The 21,423-nt window shown below is 42.3% G+C and overlaps 1 protein-coding gene across 4 annotated transcripts in view; it reads right to left on the bottom strand.

Annotated features, from left to right (window-relative positions):
- The window catches only part of ACSS3 (acyl-CoA synthetase short chain family member 3), a 126,654-nt gene that overhangs the window by 69,612 nt on the left and 35,619 nt on the right, over positions 1–21,423 (bottom strand). For 2 of the 4 annotated variants that reach the window (XM_006118478.4, XM_025182328.2), the window contains 5 exons: positions 20,581–20,715; positions 19,985–20,125; positions 16,822–16,902; positions 16,626–16,721; positions 8,649–8,800 (listed from right to left, as the gene is read on the bottom strand). In XM_006118478.4, coding sequence (XP_006118540.2) covers positions 8,649–8,800; positions 16,626–16,721; positions 16,822–16,902; positions 19,985–20,125; positions 20,581–20,715 — 605 coding nt within the window. Of the gene's footprint in view, positions 1–8,648; positions 8,801–16,625; positions 16,722–16,821; positions 16,903–19,984; positions 20,126–20,580; positions 20,716–21,423 lie in introns of those variants that run through there. The other 2 variants (XM_075932485.1, XM_025182327.2) reach the window with 2 other exon arrangements.

Genomic DNA, 21,423 nt, shown 5'->3' with positions numbered 1-21,423 from the left:
ACTGGTAGTGCAACAAGTGCTGGGGTAGACACTGAGAGGACACTGAACAATATGTCCACCTGCTTGGCCATCTCCTACAAGTCTAGATCCAAGTTCTTGGCCACCCTGGTGTTCTAGCGGGCTGCTTCTCAACGATCTGGCAATTGCCATGTCCGGGGATGAGTACGGCAATGGTATTTCCGGGGGAGGCTCCAGGGAATCATCCCCTGTGGGGGAATACAATTTTGGGGTGACAACTCCTCTACCCCCACCCTTCGAGTGGGTCAAATGCACTGATCCTGGTGCTGGCAGTTGTTGCTTTAAGGCTGTGGCAGATGAGCAACAAGGGGGCATCATCATCCCCAACTTGCTGCACACGCTCCAATAAGACTACTGTGCTAGCCACTGGACATGTTGCCAAGGCATTGCTGTCGACACTGATGCAGTCTCAGGTGCCCATTCACACCAGTGAGGTCTTCGCAAGGGGTAACCTGCCCTTCTCTGCCAGAGGAATCCCTTTCCAGTGACCACAATGAGGCTGTTGACACCTGTTGTCTGCTTGCTGACTGTTGCTGTCAGAGACCAGTGTTTGGAGTGGGAGGCTTGATGTCAATATCAAGGGGACTGTGGCTAGGGCTGGGTTTGGGCCCCATACCATTCCCAGTAGTTGGTGGTGGATGTTTTAAGGGCTTCAAAGTGGCAGAATGCCCAAACTTGATTGTTTGCCTGACCCATGCTTTTCTTGCTTGGTGCTGGGGAGATGGGCTTTGTTTTCTTTCTGGGCACCAGTGATAGGAAGTGGTGTAAGGCAGAGCCTGGTGCTGACAGCACACTGTGCAACAAGAACAAGGTACCAGGCAACCTTGGTGGGACAGCGTGGAAGCTGGTTCATAAGCAGCCATCACAGGGACAGCCAACAAATGAGTATCATGCTCTGAATTCTGGATCAAAAATGTTTACAAATATGACACTTACTCTTCACAGGTGATTCCCCAAGCTCTTGAGGCAGCTGTTGTGGGGGGCAGTTAAAGGTAGAGGCCTGTTACAGTCTGTGCAGTGCTTAAACCCCTGAAGACTGGGACATGCCTTCCCTGCCCCTACTGGGACTCTAACTTCTACCTCCTAACTACACTTAACACCATTTAACACTAACTACTATAAACAACTATTTACAAGGCCCTAAGGCTCACTCAGAGGAGACTAAACTACCAGCTCTTACTAATGAAGGAAAGGTGCTTCAACTAACCACTGCAGGTGGCAAGAAGGAACTGAGACAGCATAGAGCAAGCAGCATCTGATATATGGACACATGAGCACTGCACTCAAGGGGGTGCCATAGGGGCAAAAATCTCTGATGACCATGCAACATGCACGTGCACACGCCTATAATGGACTCAACATGACCACACATTCAAAGAAGAGGAGAAAGTTACTAAGTTAATTCAAAAGAGGCAGGTAATACAATAGCATGAATAGATTAGACTAGACACAGACCAAATGTTTCTGGAAATCTATAGTTAGGCATCTGACTCTATATTTAAGCATCAAGGGCTAAAACTAACCCTAGCCCTAAGTTAACCCATAAGCACCTAAATGTATCAGCTCTGTCCAAATTTGAAAAGTTCAGCCTGTGTATATTTTATCAAACTTCATACATGCACCTAGGCATTTTAGAAGGAACTAAAATATATTTCACAATTTTACTGTAAAAGCATTAAAAAACTAAAGGGCTTGTCCACCTGAGCTAGCCCATATTAAATTAGACTAGTGGTTTTCAACACAGTCTGCAGGTCCACAGACTACGTTGAAGGGGTCCATGAAAGATTTTTGTTACCATAAAATAGTGGTTTTCAATCTGTAATCTGCAGATGCCTGGAGATCAGTAGACCATGTCTAAGCAAAGCCGCCTCCCCAGTAACAGGGCCAGCAAGGGCTGCTTGCCCTGCTCCTTGGGAGGCTTTGCTGCAGGCTCTGCAGCAAGCTCCCCAGGAGTGCCAGTGTGTAACCTGCGGCAGAGGGGCCGAGCGGGGCGCCCACAGACAGTGGCTTCTCTGGCCATTTGGAGAAGCCTCTGCCTTGGAGGGTCTGTGGTGGGCCTCATGGGGCTGGAGCAGACCTCTGACAAGGGTATGCAAGGAGCTATTCCAGCCCTTACTGATTAACCATGTACATCACTCATACAAACTAAAATAGTTTAATTCACAAAGTAATTCAGTTAGCAACTGAAGACTTGTTACAACTAACTGCTATACAACTGGAGTCTTAAACATTCTCAGCCAATCTCTTGCTCCCTCCCCTGATGAGACAGATAAATTCAACTTAAGACACTACTTAGCTTGAGGTAAAGAATTGTGCACATGCAGAGGAGTCACATTACCAGCTAAACTCAAGTGATAGCTTGAGCTAACACTGCAGTGGGGACAAGTTCTTAAGTATCATAAAACCCCTATGAAATAAGTAAGTATCCCCATTTTACAGATGAGGACACAAATCCACAGAGAAAATTCTAAAAGACTTGCCTAAAGTTAGAGGGGCAAGTTGAGCGTGGTATCTTTAACTGAAGCAAATTTGTAGGTGAAGAGACAAGCTTTATAGGTACATAGAGCTCTTCTTCAATTCTGGGGAACACACTTAAGTGTCAGAGCTCAATAGAATAATAAGCAAAAGAAATACAGAATTACTTTTTCCAACTGAACAGTAAATCAAAGAAAGCGGTTGTAAAAGTGATGCAAAACACCATTTATTTATACATATGAAAAAGTTCTGGTATGAACAATTTTATATTTTTAATCCCACTGAAGGCTGAATTGTTGCAATATGTCAATGCATTTATTATTGCAGTCCTGCTTCTTGAACTTAAATGTGCAATAAATATTGTAATCTCTATGATAAGTGAATATGTCTTCAACTGTTGTCTCTGTAACCTGGATTCCTAGTATTATAAATCAGTGTAATTAAACTTTTAGGGATTCAATCAAAAATGAACCTATGAAGGACTGAGCTAACACTAGATTTTGATCTGTGCATTTACGATTCAATATTGGAAGATAGATAAAGCATGTACCTTTTGGCATTATTCCTCAGTACAAAAGCAAACATACCTCTCTATTCAAATCATTTCCTGAAAGCCCTGGTGCTGGACCTGATAGTTCTTTAAGTTTCACCATATAGGGTGAAACAACGAACAAACTATTTTCAGTGGAGAGCTGTCATCTCTGGAATTTGTAATTTCAGATTTACCTGACAAGAGAAAGCGATGCTCCTCACAAGACCTCCACCTTTATCTCCAAACATTTTTCTAAAGGATTCGGCTGTGGATTTTGTTTGCATTTACTAATGTAAGATGGTGGATGTATTGTGGAGTTTTTATTAATTCTTTCAAAGTGTATCCAGAGACAATAGGAAGGTATAATTTAAACATGCAAAAGACAAATTAAGTTAAAAATTGGGATACCTTCATTTTTAATTTAATTTTACTCCTTTTGTTGGTAATGGGCTGTCTTCTTCTCTCTGGGTGAATCTTCCCTCGGTGCAGAGGATGTGTGCATGATCCTCCACACCACTTAAAACCCACAGCAGGGTTATATTGGATAGGGCATAGCGAAGCAATTGAATAAGTCAGCCATTAGATCCCCAGCTCACTGCAGGAGACTTAACAGGACTATCATAAATTGATGCAAAAGATTTTAATGGGCAAAGAACTATCCAATATCTATCAAAGATTAAGTATTGCACAAGTCTAGTAGAGCATATCAGATATTCAGGGCTTTATCTCCTATAGGCGCCTATTATACTTATTTTTCACACTTGTTACCTGTTCACCCTAGTGGTATTCCATGCCCACAGTCTAACACAGGGATTGTGTTGCAGCTCCGTGTCTCATACCCCAAGTTGTCAGGGTAGATTTTCCCTGCACAAAGCCACAATAACTTGAGCTTTATGCAAATAAAAATAAATGTCAGTGTGTGATCCCTGAAGTTATGTTTAAAATAGAACAGTCCATGATGCAATAGTCCAGTAGACCACACTAATCAGTTACACCAGTTTGCAGGCCAGAGGAGTACCACAGAGAAATAATCATCCGTATATTACCTCTAAACCATACTATTGACCAATATATCTGGCTGACACATTATTTTTATATATAAATAAAATCTATACGTATGTATACACACACACACACACAAACACACAAATATTAGTATGCACTAAATATTAATATTATTGAAATTAAATACCCTAAAATGGCCTACACCTTTTCTATAATCCTGTACTAAATATCCCATGACATCTTGCATTAATAGACCTAATCTTTGGATTAAATAGGCAGAAAAGGTGTCAAGGATCAGGATTTATGAGTATTTTACCTTAGTATCAGGTAGTGAGTTCTTATTACAAGCCAGTATTAGAATATCCCAAAGGAAAAGAACAAGAATATTCTACCATGGTACGAACCCAGAAGGTACTTTCATGGACCAATACCTGGAATGCTAGTATTCAGAACAAGGGTAAAGAAAGGAAATGGAACAAACTCTTGGGTTTATTTTTAGTGACTTGTAAAGAAACGTGTAACTTACAAAATCATCTTAAAAATACTGCCAACAGACTGTGTAACACCTAGGCTATGTCTAGATTGCATCTCTTTTTCGTAAAAGGGATGCAAATTAGACGTATCGCAATTGCTAAGGAAGCAGGGATTTAAATCTCCCCTGCTTCATTAGCATAAAAATGGCTGCCGCCTTTTTTCAGCTCAAAGCTTTGCCGGAAAAAAGCCAGTCTAGACGTGGATCTTTCAGAAAATAAAGCCTTTTCTGAAAGATCCCTTATCCCTTATTTTAAGAGGGATAAGGGATCTTTCGGAAAAGGCTTTATTTTCCGAAAGATCTGCGTCTAGACTGGCACTTTTTTCCGGCAAAGCTCCAAGCCAAAAAAAAGCGGCAGCCATTTTTATGCTAATGAAGCGGGGGAGATTTAAATCCCTGCTTCATTAGCAATTGCGATATGTCTAATTTGCAACCCTTTTACGAAAAAGGGATGCAATCTAGACGTAGCCCTAATGTATCACTGCACAAAATGGTTTCTGAAGACTGGTATCCTTCAGAACCCTTTTCCTGAATTATATTATTATTGGATTGCAGCAATAAACCTGACATTGACACTTCCTGACATTTGCTCTAGAATATATTTCATAATAACCAAAACATGGTTAAGCAATTGGCTATACAATTTATTATCATTAAAGCTGCGAGTTTGTCATGAAGGTCACAAAAGTCATAGATTCCATGACTTTCTGGGACCTCCGTGACTTCTCCAGTTGAACCACCTGCTGCTGGAGCAGTCTCAGGTCACCGCACACCACTTCCCACAGCAGCAGCAGGAGTTTGAGTATGGGATAGGGCTTCAGGCTGCATGTTAGGGAGCAGAAGGGGTAAGGGAATTGGGCAGCAATTACTTCACTGGCTACCTGGAAAGGGCAACAGTCAGGAAGCTCTAAGCATTGCCTCTACCTGCAGACACCTCATTCACAGTTCCCATTGGCCACATTTCTGCCTTGGAGCTAAAGGGAACGTCATCGCTTCTGACGAGGTGCAGAGCCAGTTAGGAAGTCTGTCAGACCTATCATCCCTCCACCAGCACCCACGGTATACCCTAGGCTGCCCTTGGGGATGCGTCCCTCCTCCAGGATTTAGTCTGGGGTATAGAATACAAATCATGGACAGGTCATGGGCATTGAATTTTTGTTTATTGCCCATGACCTGTCCATGACTTTAACAAAAAACACCTATGACTAAAACATAGCTTAAGTCATCTTCAAGCATTATCATGACAGCTGATAATGCCTTGATTAGCTCCAAGTGTTTTTCCTCTCTTCCTTTCCAATTAAGACATACTTAATCCAGGTGCTTGTATATTGAAAGCATCGGTCCATCTGTGAGGAGAAGGAGATGTACAGCTAGGTGTTGGCAAAGCTAGAGTCTCTTCCAAAAGATCTCAAGTATACACTCAGAGATTCTGCTCTTGATCACACATCATCAACCAAACTGTCAGTTAGGTTCCAGATGCACAATCTTTATTAGTGGTGATATCGGAGCCAGAAAGAACAGCTTGACTATCACATCCCAGAGGGAGTCTTTAAGGCTGGCACGTAAAGGCTTTGTCTCTATTTATGAGATGACCAAATTTGATGCAAAAGTCACTGAGAGATAGTCACAGATAGGAAACATCCAGACTCCAATTTTACTGTTTAACTGCACATTAAAAAAAACCTTAAATATCTCTTTGCTAAAAATAAATTATGCTTATGTTATAGATGGGGCAGGGTGCACTGCCCATTTAGACTAGCCAACACTTCACCTTAAAAGACATTGTTTTCAGTTGCTTACAATTTATCAAACTGTAACTAATACAGCTGAGGTTTTCCATGCCAACTCCCTCAGACTGTTTTTTTTTTTCAAGTTTCAGACAAAATAGGTTAGCCTTATTCTCGGAAATAGCTGGAGAAAAATACATTGTTGCGGAATGTTAAAATATTCTGGCAATGTTTTCTTTGGAAAATTCTAGCTTTTCCATGCTTTACAGTAAGGATATGAAATTTGGCACAGGGTGGACTTTGTAACAGGGATGTGTCTTTGTCATCCCTGTGAAAGTCTAGCCAAATTTGGCTGAGTTCCAAATCTCTGAAAAAAATCAAAATTTGCACACACTCCGTACAGACTAATTTTACCAGCTAAAATCTCCAGAGTCCATTCTCATTGATCATGCTCAACTCTCTCACAGCTCTTAATGCTAATCAGATTTGGCATGCTATTCCCACAGAGCAAATGAGCATGCTTCAGTCAGAGATGAAAAGGGCAACACCAGATTTTTCCTCTAATTTTCTCTTCCAGATGCTCTGGGAGATGGTGGGGCCAGGCACTTGTAATGAGAGCAGGGAGCCTGTCCCTCATGTTCTCTCAATGGCACCCAGGCAAAGTGGAGGAGAAAGCCCCTAAATTTAAATGCTGAAGGGACAAAATCTGGTCTACAGGAAGAAATGGAGCAGTTTAAGACAAAGTCTAGAGAGACACCAAGAGAATTGGAAGGGGATAGAACGGGATTGGTTAGAGCAGAGATAGGGGCAGGGAGGCTGAGATGGGGCGAGCAGTGAGGCTTGAACTTGCTGAGCAAAGCCACTGGGGATACAGATCACATGAGCAGCTAATGGAGAGGGGAGATTGCAAGCAGCCAGACAAAGATACTAGAATTAGAAAATCAGTGGGGGATGGATGACAAATCTGACAAGGAACTGGGAAGATTTTGGGAAGAGCTTTGAGAGGAAGGAGAAAGATAGGATGAGTAATTGGGAGGAGAAAGTACTGGGACTGACTGAGTAAGGAAACTGGAATCGGATGAGGGAATGGAATTCTGCAACTGTAGTAGACTGGGATTCAAACATGAGCCTAGAGTGGAAAATTAGGACTCGCTGGGCATAGACTGGGATGAGAAGCCTGAGGAACAAAAACTGGCAAAGCAAGGAGAATAGAGCAAGGAGCCAATGGTGAGGAGCGGACAGGCATGGGAGAGTTAGGAAATACCAGAATTAAAATTGTTTATGCAATCTGAATTTGCTCTCTTGTGCACATGCATTATGACAGAATCTTTAATTACATGATCATATACTATTTTTTCATAGGACTTTTGCTTCATTTAATGCACAAAATGGACAGTACTCTAAGGATCCACCAGCTTCATTAGATGCAAAAACTGGAAGATTACATATGAATGGGGTAGAAGATTACAGGAAAATAAATGAAAGTCTCAGGGTTAAGACATGGTAAATGTTGCTCTGGAAAACTAGATTCTAGCCCTGCCTGGGCCACAGTGTGCCTATATGGTGCGAGGCAATCACTTAAACCAAAGTTTTCACAGGTGATCAATTTCCAGGTACTCAATTGGAGACTTCAATTTTCAGAAATACTGAGCATTCACAGCTGCAACTGAATTCAGTGGGAGCTGTATTTTGAACATGAGTGCACCATGTAATGCTAAGAACTCTGAACACTCAGATTTCAGGTTGCTCAGATTAAGCACCGAAAATTAGTTTAAACTTTTGACCTTAATCTCCTTGTATTTTAGCCCACCATCTGTAAAATGGGGACAGTATCACCTCCCCACTTAACATCTGCATGCATCACAAACACTATCCTGATGAGCACCACAGAAAAGCCCCTGGGGAAATTAATAATTTTGTTTTTAGAGCAGGCTTTGAATAGTGGGGAGTAAATAAGGGCTAGACACAATGAACAAAATAATACATTGAACAGCTGCTTATTTAGTGAGCACTGTCTATGCTATATACTGAATGATAACAGAGTCTTTGAAAAAAAAAAACAGTATGTGATGATTTAATTGAAGACCAGGAGGTTGCACAGGCAACCTTAATTCAGGCATTCCTAATCTTTTGAATGCTTTTTGTGTAATTCATGTTGATTATTTTAGTGTGTGTACGTGTGTGCGCGAGTCTCACGTGTTTATATAATGTTGTATATACATTTACACATATATACATAAAATATGGTATTTTATATATTTATGTTCCACTGCTTAAATGTCCAAAGCTTAGACATTATACTCTTCTCAGTCCATCGAGTCTATTTCTGTAACAAACATCCAATGTATCCTCAATTCACCTTGTCAAAGAGTACTGCTTTCCCAAGTCTGCCTCAGGGTCCTGCTGACGGATTGCTCTAATTGCAGTTGGTGCAGTAAAACAGGCAGCCACTCCATGCTCTGATAGAACACGGAAATAAGCACCAGCATCTGGCGTTCCCACAGGCTTCCCCTATGGAGAGATTAACATAAAAATGTCATAGGATAAAAATATTTCATAATTCCTAAACGGCTCATGACTTCAGTGCATAACAACAGTAATCAACAACTGTATTTCAGACACACTTTGTATTCACAAAGATATCTCTAATGAGATTATTCATTTACTATACCATTAATATCACAAGCTAGAGCAGGGGTGGGCAATAATTTTTGATGGGAGGGCCAACTCCAAGATTTTTAAAAGTGGTCGAGGGCTGTACTCTTCCATGATATTAATGGAGATATGGGGTCTGGAATGGAGGTAGGGTGCAGAAGGGAGCTTGGGGTAAGGGACTAGGATGCAGGAGGGGGGACTGGTGTCTGGGAGGGAGTTGGGATGAAGCAGGTGGCTGCGACGTAGGGCAGGGGTGTGACGGGGCACCGAGGCCCCACACTGGACCCCAGGAGGTAAGTGCCCCGTTGGCGCTGCCGGGGCACACTTACCGTCGGTGTGCCAGCTGCTCCCACGCTGTGGCACGGCTGGGAGCACCGGTGTGGCTATGGAAAGGGGGAGGAGCCGAGCCCGCGGCAGCGGGGTGTGGAGGGCGGGGATAGGCCGATGACGTCAGGACGACGTCCGGGGCGGCAGGAGATTTAAAAGCCGCCTGGACGGAGCAGGGGACGTGGGAGAAGAGGGCCCGCAAGAGGGGCGGAAAACGCCTGCGGAGGCGGAGTAGGAAGTGGGTGGTAAGGCTGGAGGGACCGACCTGACAGGGAACTGGAGAAAGAGGGAAGGACGGCGAGGGGGAGAGAGGAAGTGGCCCAGGGCAGGGCAGCGAACCAAGCCTGTTGGCTAACGCATTTAGGGTTACAACCCCGTTAGCTGGACTAGGACCGCTGCGTGGTCCACGTTCTTAGGGCCCAGGGCTGGGGCCCGCGAGTGAGGGCAGGCCCGGGCCCCCTTCTCTCCCCCATCTCGGGTGGAGGCAAACCACAGCGAGATGCCTGTCAAGCGAGTTATGCCGCTAGCCAAGGAGGAGCTGATCAGCCGGACTTAAGGAGACAGTGCTGGACTCGGGGCCTCGGGTTCACCCACCCCGGGGGCACCGTCACAAGGGGACTGTAGTGAAGGGGTTTGGGATGTGACCTAGGATAGGAGGGGATTGTGATCTGGTGCAGGAGATTGGGGTGCCAGATCTGGAAGGGGGTATAGGTGTAAGAGGGGGGCAGAGGGTTTGGGTATGTTGAGTGGGGGGGCAGAGAGTTGGGGCAGGAAAGGGCTGGGGTGCCAGAAGCAGGCTGTGGCCAAGAGACTTACTTGTCAGCTGACAAACTAGCCTGCCTGCCTGCTGAGCTTAAAATGTTTCCCAGCCAGCCAGCCTGCTTGCCTGGCCATGTGCTCCATGAATAAATGAGCCCAGGAGAGAGGGTGTGATTCTTCTTTGCTGCCTGTTATTCCAACAAGCAGCTTCCATTGGCTGGTTTCTGCCAGAAAACTGGCCAATGGGAATGTGCTAGGACCAGGGAGGTTTCTAAAACTTCCCCCGTCCTCAAAACAGAAACAGAGCCCTATAGCTGCTTTTCTGCATGGCGTGCAGGGAAAGAGGGGAGCCTGCCTAGGATTCCCTGATACCTCCACGGGCTGGATCCAGTGACTTGGCAGGCCAGATCCGGTCTTCAGGCCGTATTTTGCCTAGGCCTGAGCTACAATCATGTTTTAGGGTAAACGCAAAACGTTCTGAGCTCAATTTCCAACTGTGTTCAATAAAGAGAAATTACTCACTTTGTGCAGTAACGATTGTTCTTTGAGATGTGTTTCCCCGTGGTGCTCCACTGTTGGTGTCAGGCTCATCCTGGCTCCACAAATTGGAGTCTTTGAGAGCAGCAATCAGGTGGGCTGCACATGCGCAAGCGGGAAGTGACGCTCCCGCCTTTGAAGTAGCACGTGCAGCCCACTTCTCCTCTGCTTCTTCTTTGATGCCCTCGTGGGCTGCTATTATTGCCCGAAGAAGTGAGGAGGAGGGCAGATAGTGGAGCACCCACGGGAACACACACCTTGAAGAATAACCATTATTGCATGAAGTGAGTAACTTCTCTTTCTTCTTCGATTGATGTCCCCGTGGGTGTTCCACAGTTGGTGAATGTGTAGCAGTGCCCATTGAGATAGATGGTAAGCTTCGATCAATTGCTACACATTGTGGAGAGAACTGCGTTGGCTACAGCAGTATCTGTGGTGGAGCATGGTGGAATAGTGTAATGCTTTATGAAGGTGTGATTAGACAACCATGTTGCTGCTCTGTAAATTTTTCAGAATGAGACTCCCTTTAGGAAAGCAGCAGATGTCGCCATAGCTCTGGTGGAGTAGGCCTTTGGATTCATTGGTAATGTCTTATTCTGGAGCGAGTAGCATATAGTAATGCATGGTGTTATGAGCTTTGATGTGTATTGGGAAGACAGTGGTTTTCCCTTGGATCTCTCAGCCTGGGAAACTATCAATCTCTAGGATGATCGAAAGGATTCAGTCCTATTGAGATACAAGACAATTGCCCTTCTGACATCCAAGGCATGTAATATGGCTTCTTCCCTGGAATGATGTTATTTCGGGTAGAAAGTGGGCAGGATTATCAGTTCATTGATATGGAATCCTGAGTTTACTTTGGGTAAGAAGGATGGGTGTGGCCACAGAATGACCTTGTGCTTGTGAAAGGTCATGTATGGAAGCAAGGACGTGAGAGATGCGAGTTTGCTGACGCACCTTGCAGAAGTGATCACCAGAAAGAACAATGTTTTCATGGTAAGAAAGGTAAGTGGTGACGTTGCCATTGGTACAAAGGGTGGTCATGTGAGTGAGTGCAGGACTAGTTCTAAGTCCCACATGGGTTGAATGGGTTTTTGAGGTGGGTGAAGGTTCTTCAGGCCCTTCCAGAATCTTTTTGAGATGGGGTGTGCAAATATGGAGAACTCATTAATGGGAGGGTGGAAGGCCATAATGGTGGCCATGTGCACGGGAGAGATGAAATTGACAAACTTTGTTGTTTCAGGTGCATGATGTACTCTAGTATTTGGTGGAGCAGCGCCCTGGATGGTTCAAGTGCCCTGTGTGCACACCACTGTATAAACTGGTGCCACTTCTATAGGTAAGTCTTGTGTGTCGTTTGTCTCCTGCTATGCAGCAGAACATTTTTCACTTGTTGGGAGCACTGTTGCTCTGCTTCTGAGAACCAGAGAGGTACCATGCCATCAGATGCAGTGTTTGTGGTTAGGGTGAAGTATTGATCCCTAGTTCTGGGAGAGCAGATCTGGGCAGTTCGGAAGCAGGTAGAGAGGTCACAGAGACAGGCGATAAAGACACATGAACCATGTCTGTTGAGGCCACATTTCTGAGGTATATGTGTGTCCCCCAAACAGCGTATACATTTGCTGTGGGCATCAGAGGCTGGCATAATTTCTCGGCTTTTGCCACATCTTTTCTCCTTAGAATAATCTGGTATGTCTCCCAGAAGCTATCTGTAGCTGTACAAGAGCTAAGAATGCTTGTGAGTCGCTGGCTTCTGTTTCCTTTTTTTTGTTGTTTGCTTGCTGCAGCTTGACGCTGCACGGCGGTAAAAGCTGGTGGCGGCAGCTTTTTTGTTTGTTTGTTTTTTGTGTAAAAAGAAGGTAGTCCTGAGTGCCTATCTAAACTAATAAGGTGGTTTTGCTTTGTCCTGCAGAGCATGCTGAGGAGGAAAGAACTGAGCTCCATCTGTGGCCGATAGAGACAAAGAAGGAACTGAGAAGAAGTGGGCTGCAAGTGCTACTTCAAAAGTGGGAGTACCACTCTCTGCTCGCGCATGCGCAGCCTGCCTGATCACTGCTCTCAAAGTCTCCAATCTGTGGTGCCAGGACAAGCCTGACACCAACTGTGGAGAACCCACAGGCTCATTACTCGAAGAAGAAGTGCTAGTTGAAGCTAGGGAAATTTGGGGGAAGTATATGTGCAAAAAGGAGAGTCACAAAAGAGCTGGAGACAGAGAGTCAAGTCTACACCAACCCTGGACCTGGAACCATGTAGAACAGCATCAGAATCCCAATGAGCTATGTCTCCCCAAACCTCTAATAATGCGGGAGCTGTGGGGGGGAGTTTGGGGCTCCTCTGGCCCTGGAGGGCAAGAGCAGGGGGTAGAGTGGGCCTCCGATGGAAGGGCATGACCTTGTGCAGAAGTGGTTGTTGATTCTGATTGCTGTAGTGGGTGAAGGTCACCATGCTGGTTTATTTTAAATGATGAAGAGATTAAGTAAAAATAGAGTGACTTTTAAGCAAATATAGTTACTGCTATGGTCTTTTCACTAGAAAAAAATCACATTTAGAAAATGAACTTTTTATATCACATAGAGCTTATACCTAAATTAAGAAGTATATATAGCTTCCATATTGAATATGCCACTTGCATAAATACTGGACAAGAACCCCAAGTGCAGAGCATGCATTTGATGGTTACAAATGTCACCATATTGCTGCACTACATTATTCAAAATGCACATTACAAACTCAAATCTCAACCATCTGGTATAAATGAGAATGTAGAGTGAATTTCATATATATGTACATATTGTGTTTGCATTTATCTAGATCATTAATTCAATTGTGTTAGTCTAAGTGTCTTAATCATTCAATAGCTGAGTGAAGAGCATTATTCAAGTCTATGAGGAACTCAAGGCAACTTTTGTTAATGGATGCAACCTACAAATGTGACCTACATCTCCTAACTGGCCATAGAAACAAAAGGAGAGACATATAGACCCTATTTATAGCCATTAGCAGCACATCTGATCTCTACATCTAAAGTGACTGAATTTTATCCAAAGATGATGTAGGTCAAAACCAGGTGGCTGGATTGGTGAATCTGTCATGAGATAAGAACAAGCCTCAAACACAGCCAGTGCCTGCCACCTAGTATGCTACTTGGAGAGGTTACCAAGGACTTTAGGGAACTGTCCAAACAGAATGTCTTGAGCAGCAACTGTGGACTTGGCAGACTAAACACATCTTTAAACAAGCACCTCTATCCCCTTAAGCCTGCAGTTCAACTTCTCCCAAAAAAGACCACCAGGACAAGGCAATGGCATTTTGGTGTTGTTTTCCTGGACAGTATACAAGCCATAGTCAAACTTGACCAACCACATCTGGCTAATCACCGTTCAGGCTGATGGAAACAATGCAGCCACTAAAATAATGGTCTTCAACATACTCCTTCTCCCTAAAAGCAATTGTTGAAAATGTATGGTAATGGTCACCCCAGCAGGCAGCTCCCTCCCCTTTTTTGTCATCACACATTTGCACTTCCCTCTACTTAAGGCTTGGCTAAACTAGGCTATCATCTTCTCCTAGCTCTTTTTCCATTTGTGGCAAAACTGCATAAATGCCTACTTCACTTGCATCAGTGCACAACTAGGAACGGAAATGAGTCTGGACATGTTAGAATGGAAGTGAACATTAACTGCTTTTCCAACTCTAAGAAGGCATCTTAACACTCCTCAGTTCAGGGGAACTTTGCTTTGTCTAAAATCCTGTGTAAGGGGCTAGCAAAGGTAGTAGAGTCTGTTACAAATGTTCCATAATAGGAGACCAAACCCAATAAACTGTGCAGCTTGGTTATATCCCAAGACACTGGCCATGCTCTGATGGCCTCATCTACTCTGGAGCAGGGATTACTCCCTCTGTAGAAATAACACCTCCAAATATTTCACCACCCTGCAAAAAAGAGGATATTTAATTATCTTAATTTCCAGATGAGTACCCTTCAACTTCTCAAGTACCAATTTCAGTTTCTGCAAGTGATCTTCAAAGGTTTGTGTTTTATCGTTTGGAGTGCCACAGTTTAGAAAGAAATCACTGAAAACACAAAGAGCACGAGCAGTTGCAAGTGTCCATTTATTCCATAACACAGAACTAAACCAGCCCAAACCAGCTGGGCTGACCCCTAGTGACCTAACTCAGTTACTATAACAGCAATAAGCTCTATATCTACAACAATCCAATACAAAGTAGTCTGACCTATCACAGGAGTGGGCGATAAGTGGCCCGTGGGCTAGGCGCAATTTGCCAGGGTTAATTCTGGGGGGCTGGCTCTCTGACTACTTATTATCCATTCCTGGCCTATCACAATGGTATCATCCAGGTACACAAGGCAGGATGATCCCTTCAAGTCAGCTAACACAATGTGCACAAGGCTTTGGAACATACCTGGTACATTACTTAAATGGTTTTACATTGAACTCAAAGGGCTGCTAATGAAGAATACTGTTTAACTTTATCTGCTGAATGTACCTCCATTGGCCAATACCGACCAGTCAGGCCAAGAATAGAGAACCATTGGGCTTTAACCAGGAAATCCAATGTGTCAGTGTCAACCCATGGGAAGGGACAGGAACTTCTGAAAGTCATATAATTCAATAGATGATAGTCCACCTCTACATTTTTTCTCATGAGCTCACAAAGGGCCTAATTAGCCTGCGCTGAATCTTTCACAGTTGTATCTTGAACTCCCGCTGAAAACAACTGGGGACACTTGAAGGTCCTTGTTTGATAGGTCAGGTGTTCCCAGTATTGACCCAGTGTTTTGTTGTGCCGACTAAATACATCTGCATATTCTAACAAAACGTCCTACAATGCTTCATCTCTACCCTGTGCTGGATTCATTTAAACTCAAGTCACAACTTCTCTGCATCCAATTGAGCATTTTTTTGTGGACTTTTGCTCCATTGTTGAAGACATATTTTGTGAAAAAATCCTAAATGAACAACTGGCAAGGACATTTTCGAGATCCTTGATGAATTCATACTGGTTGAAGATCTTAACTAAGCTACATGTATTGATGGGACAAAGCCAAAATCCACAAGAAGAGTGGGATATGCAGGACAGATAATGTTTCAATACCATCTAACTATAATATCCTGAATTCTTGAATCTCATATCCTAAGTCAATTTTTTTTAAAGTACTTGGTTGTGGGGAGCCACCAAACTTTAAAACATATGTATGGGGCACATAGCACTAAAAGTTTCAGAATTACAGTGCTAAACAACTAGAGCCAATCCTCTGTCATCTCCATTGTTAAAGAATTTCCTCCAAAGTATTCTTTGGTGGCTCAGGATAACAAAATCCCAAATTTAGTCTCAAACTTATGTTTATTTCAGGACACCACACTATTGCCCCTGATTAGAGATGACTGAGTGTAAACAACTAATTGTTTAACTGATAAGCAGGTGCTTATCAGTTAACAGTGTTGTTTATGCTCAGCGAAGGGTCCTCCCTGGGAGCCAAGCGGGCAAGGGCTGCCCGCTCCATTCCCAGGGAGGAGGCTTCACTGCTTCAGCAAAGCCTCCTCTCCAGTAGCAGAGCTGAATTGTCAGGAGCTGGTGGCCCAACTCCCAGGGAGGCTTAGCTGCAGCACAGGTAGCTGTGTAACCACTGAGATTTTCAGCAGTTACAGTTACTCTAAATCATTATTTTTAACATCCCTATTCTTGATGCAAAAAACACACATGCATGCAACAGCATATACATATTTAATTTTATACATATGTGTAGTCCTATAGACTTCATGGAATTATGCATACAATTAAGATTCTCAAGTCTTTGCAAGTTGTGTGTTATACTAGGTTCTGTTATTTTTGTTTGGAAGTAGTTTCAAATTTTTAAAAGTACACACATCTAAACATATTACTAAAATGCATAAATGTCAAACAGTGATAACAGTTACCCAAAAAAGATCCCTGTATAGCTCCAATATTTATACAACCCATCAATATAAATTGTTCCAAAAAAGATATAACCTCTCCTATTTTGTCTCTTTCAAGACTAATAACAAGCATTTACCTCATACAAAACAGTTGTATTCCCATGCAGGAGAGGTGCATAGCAAATGTAAGAATGGCCAACTACCCAGCCTAAGTCAGAAGCTGCCCACCACACCTAAAATAAAATGAATATTAAATTCAGATTTTTTTTTTTAAAAAAGAGAGAGAGTTCCAAAAGTTTCAATACCTGCAACTAAAATTTAAATAGCACTTACCTCTCCAGGTCTGAGTCCATAAATAGCCGACATTGTCCAGTTCAACATAACTGCATACCCACCTGTTGGTCTAACAACACCCTAAGTGAGAAGTAATTTAAAATTAAAATCACTTAAAAAGGTAAACAATCAATAAGTCTCCTTCTAAAGTATCATTACTATAAATTAGCTAGACTATTTCAAGTTGTCTAATTTCAATTTTGACATCTTTGCCATATCAGAATAATGTAACAGCCCAATCCTACAAATTTTTGTTCATTCATTAGTCCCATTGAGGAAAGGCCAAGTACGAATTAAAATTGATTTATGCATTATTATATGGAAGATTCAAAATATTAGATCTGACGTCATTTACAGAATGCAAACCATCACCCAGCTAAAATCCTTTTCAAAATCAGTTTTCCACATACTGAAGTTATAAAACATTTAAAGTGAAAACAAATTTAATTTAAATATGTACAGAAATTAATCTTCTTCCCTTCAGTGACAGAACACAAGCACCATCCTATGGGATGTATATATATGTATATCTACACACGTATTCCTATTAATAGCACCTTGCACAGACAGTTATGTTGAGAACTAGAGCCGATTGAGAAATTTTCAACCAAATAGGTTTTCACTGGAAAATGTTAATTCACTGAACCCAGAATGTTTCACAAAAACAAACTGACAGATAGGCTAACTGGCTGCTATGTCACTAGTAGGGCTGCTACTAATCTAATTAAATTTAGATTAATCGGCTAATCGAATAGTCAATGCAATTTGCATCCACTATTTATTATTTGATAAGGGTGCCTCCACCATTGAAGTGTAGCAACAGCCCCAGGGCTACACTTCAAAGGCAAAAGCTCTGCAGGAAGCATGGGGCCAGTGGGGAGACTCAAGCAGTCTCCCCATGGCATTTCAAAGCAGCAGTGCAGCAAGGAGCCCGGGGTCAGCAAGCGAGTCCCCTCCTGGCTCCGGGTTGCACGTGGCGTTTCAAAGCGGCAGCGCCGCATGGAGCCCAGGACCTGGCTCTGGGCTCCACGCGGTACTGCCACTTCAAAGCACCCTCTCCTCTTCTCCCCTACTTGCTGCCTCTTTCTGATAGAGGTAGCAAGGATGGGGGACCAACCAGTTGACTAGTGTGTCAACTATCCGATAAGCATTTGCTTATCGGATAGTTGACTAGTCGTACACATCCTTAGTCACTAGTGCACAGGGGAAAAAGAAAAACTGACAAAAATCACAACCAATTTCATACCCTAGGGGCAAGGCGCTGGGAACAACATGTATCAAAGTTTCCCAAGTAAAAATTTTAAATAGAACATGTGGGAGGTAGGACATTTTGAACTATATCAAATTTCATGAAATGAAAATTTTCCACTATCTGAAAATTATGAGCTTTTGCTGACTCTATTGACATTTAGAATCTGTTTCTGAGATGCAGTTAGCACAGCAGTTGCTAGAAATTTTTGAAGTATTGGGATCACAGGATCTATGTCTATCTACTTGTGTACGCTTAGATGTAATACTCCACAATCAAATTTTGCCACGTCATCTAAGTACGTGATTTGAATTCTCCAAAAGTAGCTATGTCATGTGCTCCCCTGTGCTTTGATTAACTGAATTGCTATCTGTTTGTGGAAAGCTCCTTGTCATGGAGGGTAGTAGCACTCCTAGCCTTTTTAAATGGATTTCACCTCAAGATGAATAGGCACCTGGAAATCTATTCCCCTCTCTCAGCCTGTTTCTTCTTGCCAGTCACTATCTTTAAGATTTTCTTTTCTGTTCTCTGCCCCCGTATCTCCATCTTATTTGGTTTTCTTCTTGTTATGCAACTGTATTTTTAGCTATTTATCTCGGGTTCTACTCACTCAATATCTTCCTTCACCTACCAGGGCACCCATTGACCTCATCAAGTCACCAGCACTACACAGTTCTCTTTCCAACTTATTACGCTATAGAGACGATTTTTGCAGTGCTGGGGGGGGGAGGAAGAGGCAAATAAAAGGGATGGAGAAGCATATATCTGGTGCTACTGAATCCAGATATCTCACTGACATGTCCTTAGTCTCCACACATACACACACGCAGGTCCCACTCCCAAGTAAACCAAAAAGAGTTTAGTGTTAAATGTCACGATATTAAGTGTGAGCTGGCACCGGGGTTTGTTGCAAGGGAAAATTCCAGGGTTGGTATTAGTGTGGTATGTCCTGTGGTTGTTGGTAAGAATCATCCTGAGGTTAGGTGGTTGTCTATAGGAGGCTATGGGTCTGTCTCACAGAAACTTCCCCTATTATCACCCCTTTGTCATTACCTCACAGACACTAACCTTCCCTCCTCACCCCCACTCCGTTCTAAAATTTGATTTGTCAATTTCACATGAGGTCATTTTTTTGATTGTATCACTTTGGTATATATGGTTGTGCCCATTTTCTTCCACATATTGATCTGAGGAAGTGGGTCTGGCCCACAAAAGCTCATCACCTAATAAACCATCTTGTTAGTCTTTAAAGTGCTACATAGTCCTGCATTTTGTTTCAGCTAGACCAGACTAACACGGCTGCATTTCTATCACTATTCTGCTTCTTTACGTTATTTTTGCCAGCAATTTAATTTGCTCCTAATAATGGATTGCTTTATGTTGAAAAGGCACAATAAAGAAGGAAAATCAGGTGCAATTAATTTAATCTTATTCTTGGAGTCATGGTTAGTGCACATGCCCGATTTCAAAGTTGTGGCCTACTGAGATGAAAGAAGGTTACTCATACAGCTCACTCACTAGCCTTGGTTGCCCATCATTGAAGTAAACACTGTTGAGCAACTTCTCACTAAACATATAACATTTATATTACACTGCTAAAACAGATAGGTAGCTAAGAAATATGTCCTTTCTTTGAAAGAATTTATATTAAACAAACATTTAAATTAGAATGCAGTTTATTTAATGCCATTCACACATTCAGATCCACTAATGCGATTTACTGGAAGACAATGAACTTTAAATCATAAAAGTTCAATGAAATGAGAGCAAATGAGGTCAAAGCAGTTCTAACAAGGCCTATCATTAATTGCAGTGAGCACGGGCAAATATTTTCAGCCTTCTAATTAAATGCTCTCTCATATGGAACAGAAAATAGTTTGGTCACAGATATTTATATTAAAGATAGTACTCTACCTTGGGCAAGCCAGTCGTTCCTGACGTATAAAGAATGTAAAGTGGATGATCTGAATGAACAGCAACACAGTCATGAGGGGTTGCTTTTGCTATTTCTTCATCCCAATCAAGGTCACGACCTGGGACTCGGGGAACAGTTCCCTGTACACCAAGAAACATGGAAATATTCAAGGAAATTAAACAGATGAAATAATAGAGAGTGGCTCAAAAGATATGTAGCATCCAGTCTCCCATATGGATACCTTGAACAAATCTAGTTTACCTAATCTTTCAGACACAGAAGCTCTACTAGCTAAGTATCAGAGGGGTAGCCGTGTTAGTCTGAATCTGCAAAAGTGACGAGGAGCCGTGTTAGACTGCATCTGACGAAGTGGGTCTTTGCCCACGAAAGCTTATGCTCCTACACTTCAGTTAGTCTATAAGGTGCTACAGGACTCCTCGTCGCTTCTACTAGCTAATTAAAAGTTATTTAAAACTGATGACACAAGAGATCCCAATTAAAACGCATAGCAATACATATTTTATTTGATAAAAAAGAAAAAAAGGACAGCAAGACAACACATAAAAAGTTTAAAAGTAAGAACTATTTGGTTTACCAAATGAAGTCGACTGTATATGAGAACTTTCTCAGGTCGATGCTGTATCATTTCCAGTGCTCTTTCTAGAAGTGGTATGTATTCCACTTTCCTTCCTGGTTCTATTCCAAAAGTTGCAGTTACAATGAGTTTTGGCTAAAGTGAAGAGGATCATTCATTGTACATTAAAAATGTTCGTCATAAAATTATTCAGTAAATAAAGCCCTTACACACAATGCAGATGTTCACTTCATTTCTAAAAAGAACATTGTAATCTTCACCCACTACAAGTTTCTACACTTCTTAAATGTTTGTTTGGATGACACACTCTTCATTTACACTGAAAGTGAGAACATTACATTGTGCCGTCTAAAGTCAGGGCACCTCTGATATGTTACAACAATATACCAAATGTGCTGGCATAACTCCCAAACCTCTCCCTTCAAAAATTAACTAAACAATATTTATATTAGTCCTATTCCAAGAAGTAAAAGTCAACTAATAGTCAGACTCATCTTACTTAATACAGAATCAATCTTCTCTCCTGTGCAAATCTGCAAGCACAACAAGAGTGCTCTTAAATTTATAATGTGCAATCTCACAATCTGACCATGCTAGTTTATTAATTGTGCACATTTCCAGAACGCTCATTATGGAAGCAGAGGCCCCAACTCTATAGTTATAGGTTAGTTGAGTTTTGAACTTAGAACAGGAACTTAATAGCTTTCTTATATATGAATAATACTGGGCACCAACCCCAAATATGCTACTAAAGAAATTCATTCATTAGTTTGAATTTAAAAGTTTTTAAAAATATTTTTAAATGTCCTTTTTCTAAAAATAAGTTCAGCATATTTTTAACTG

This window comes from Pelodiscus sinensis, chromosome 1 (assembly GCF_049634645.1).
Source record: "Pelodiscus sinensis isolate JC-2024 chromosome 1, ASM4963464v1, whole genome shotgun sequence".
Taxonomy (NCBI): domain Eukaryota; kingdom Metazoa; phylum Chordata; order Testudines; family Trionychidae; genus Pelodiscus; species Pelodiscus sinensis.
Note: the sequence above shows the minus strand (reverse complement) of the source record. Positions and strands in the feature narration are given on the sequence as shown.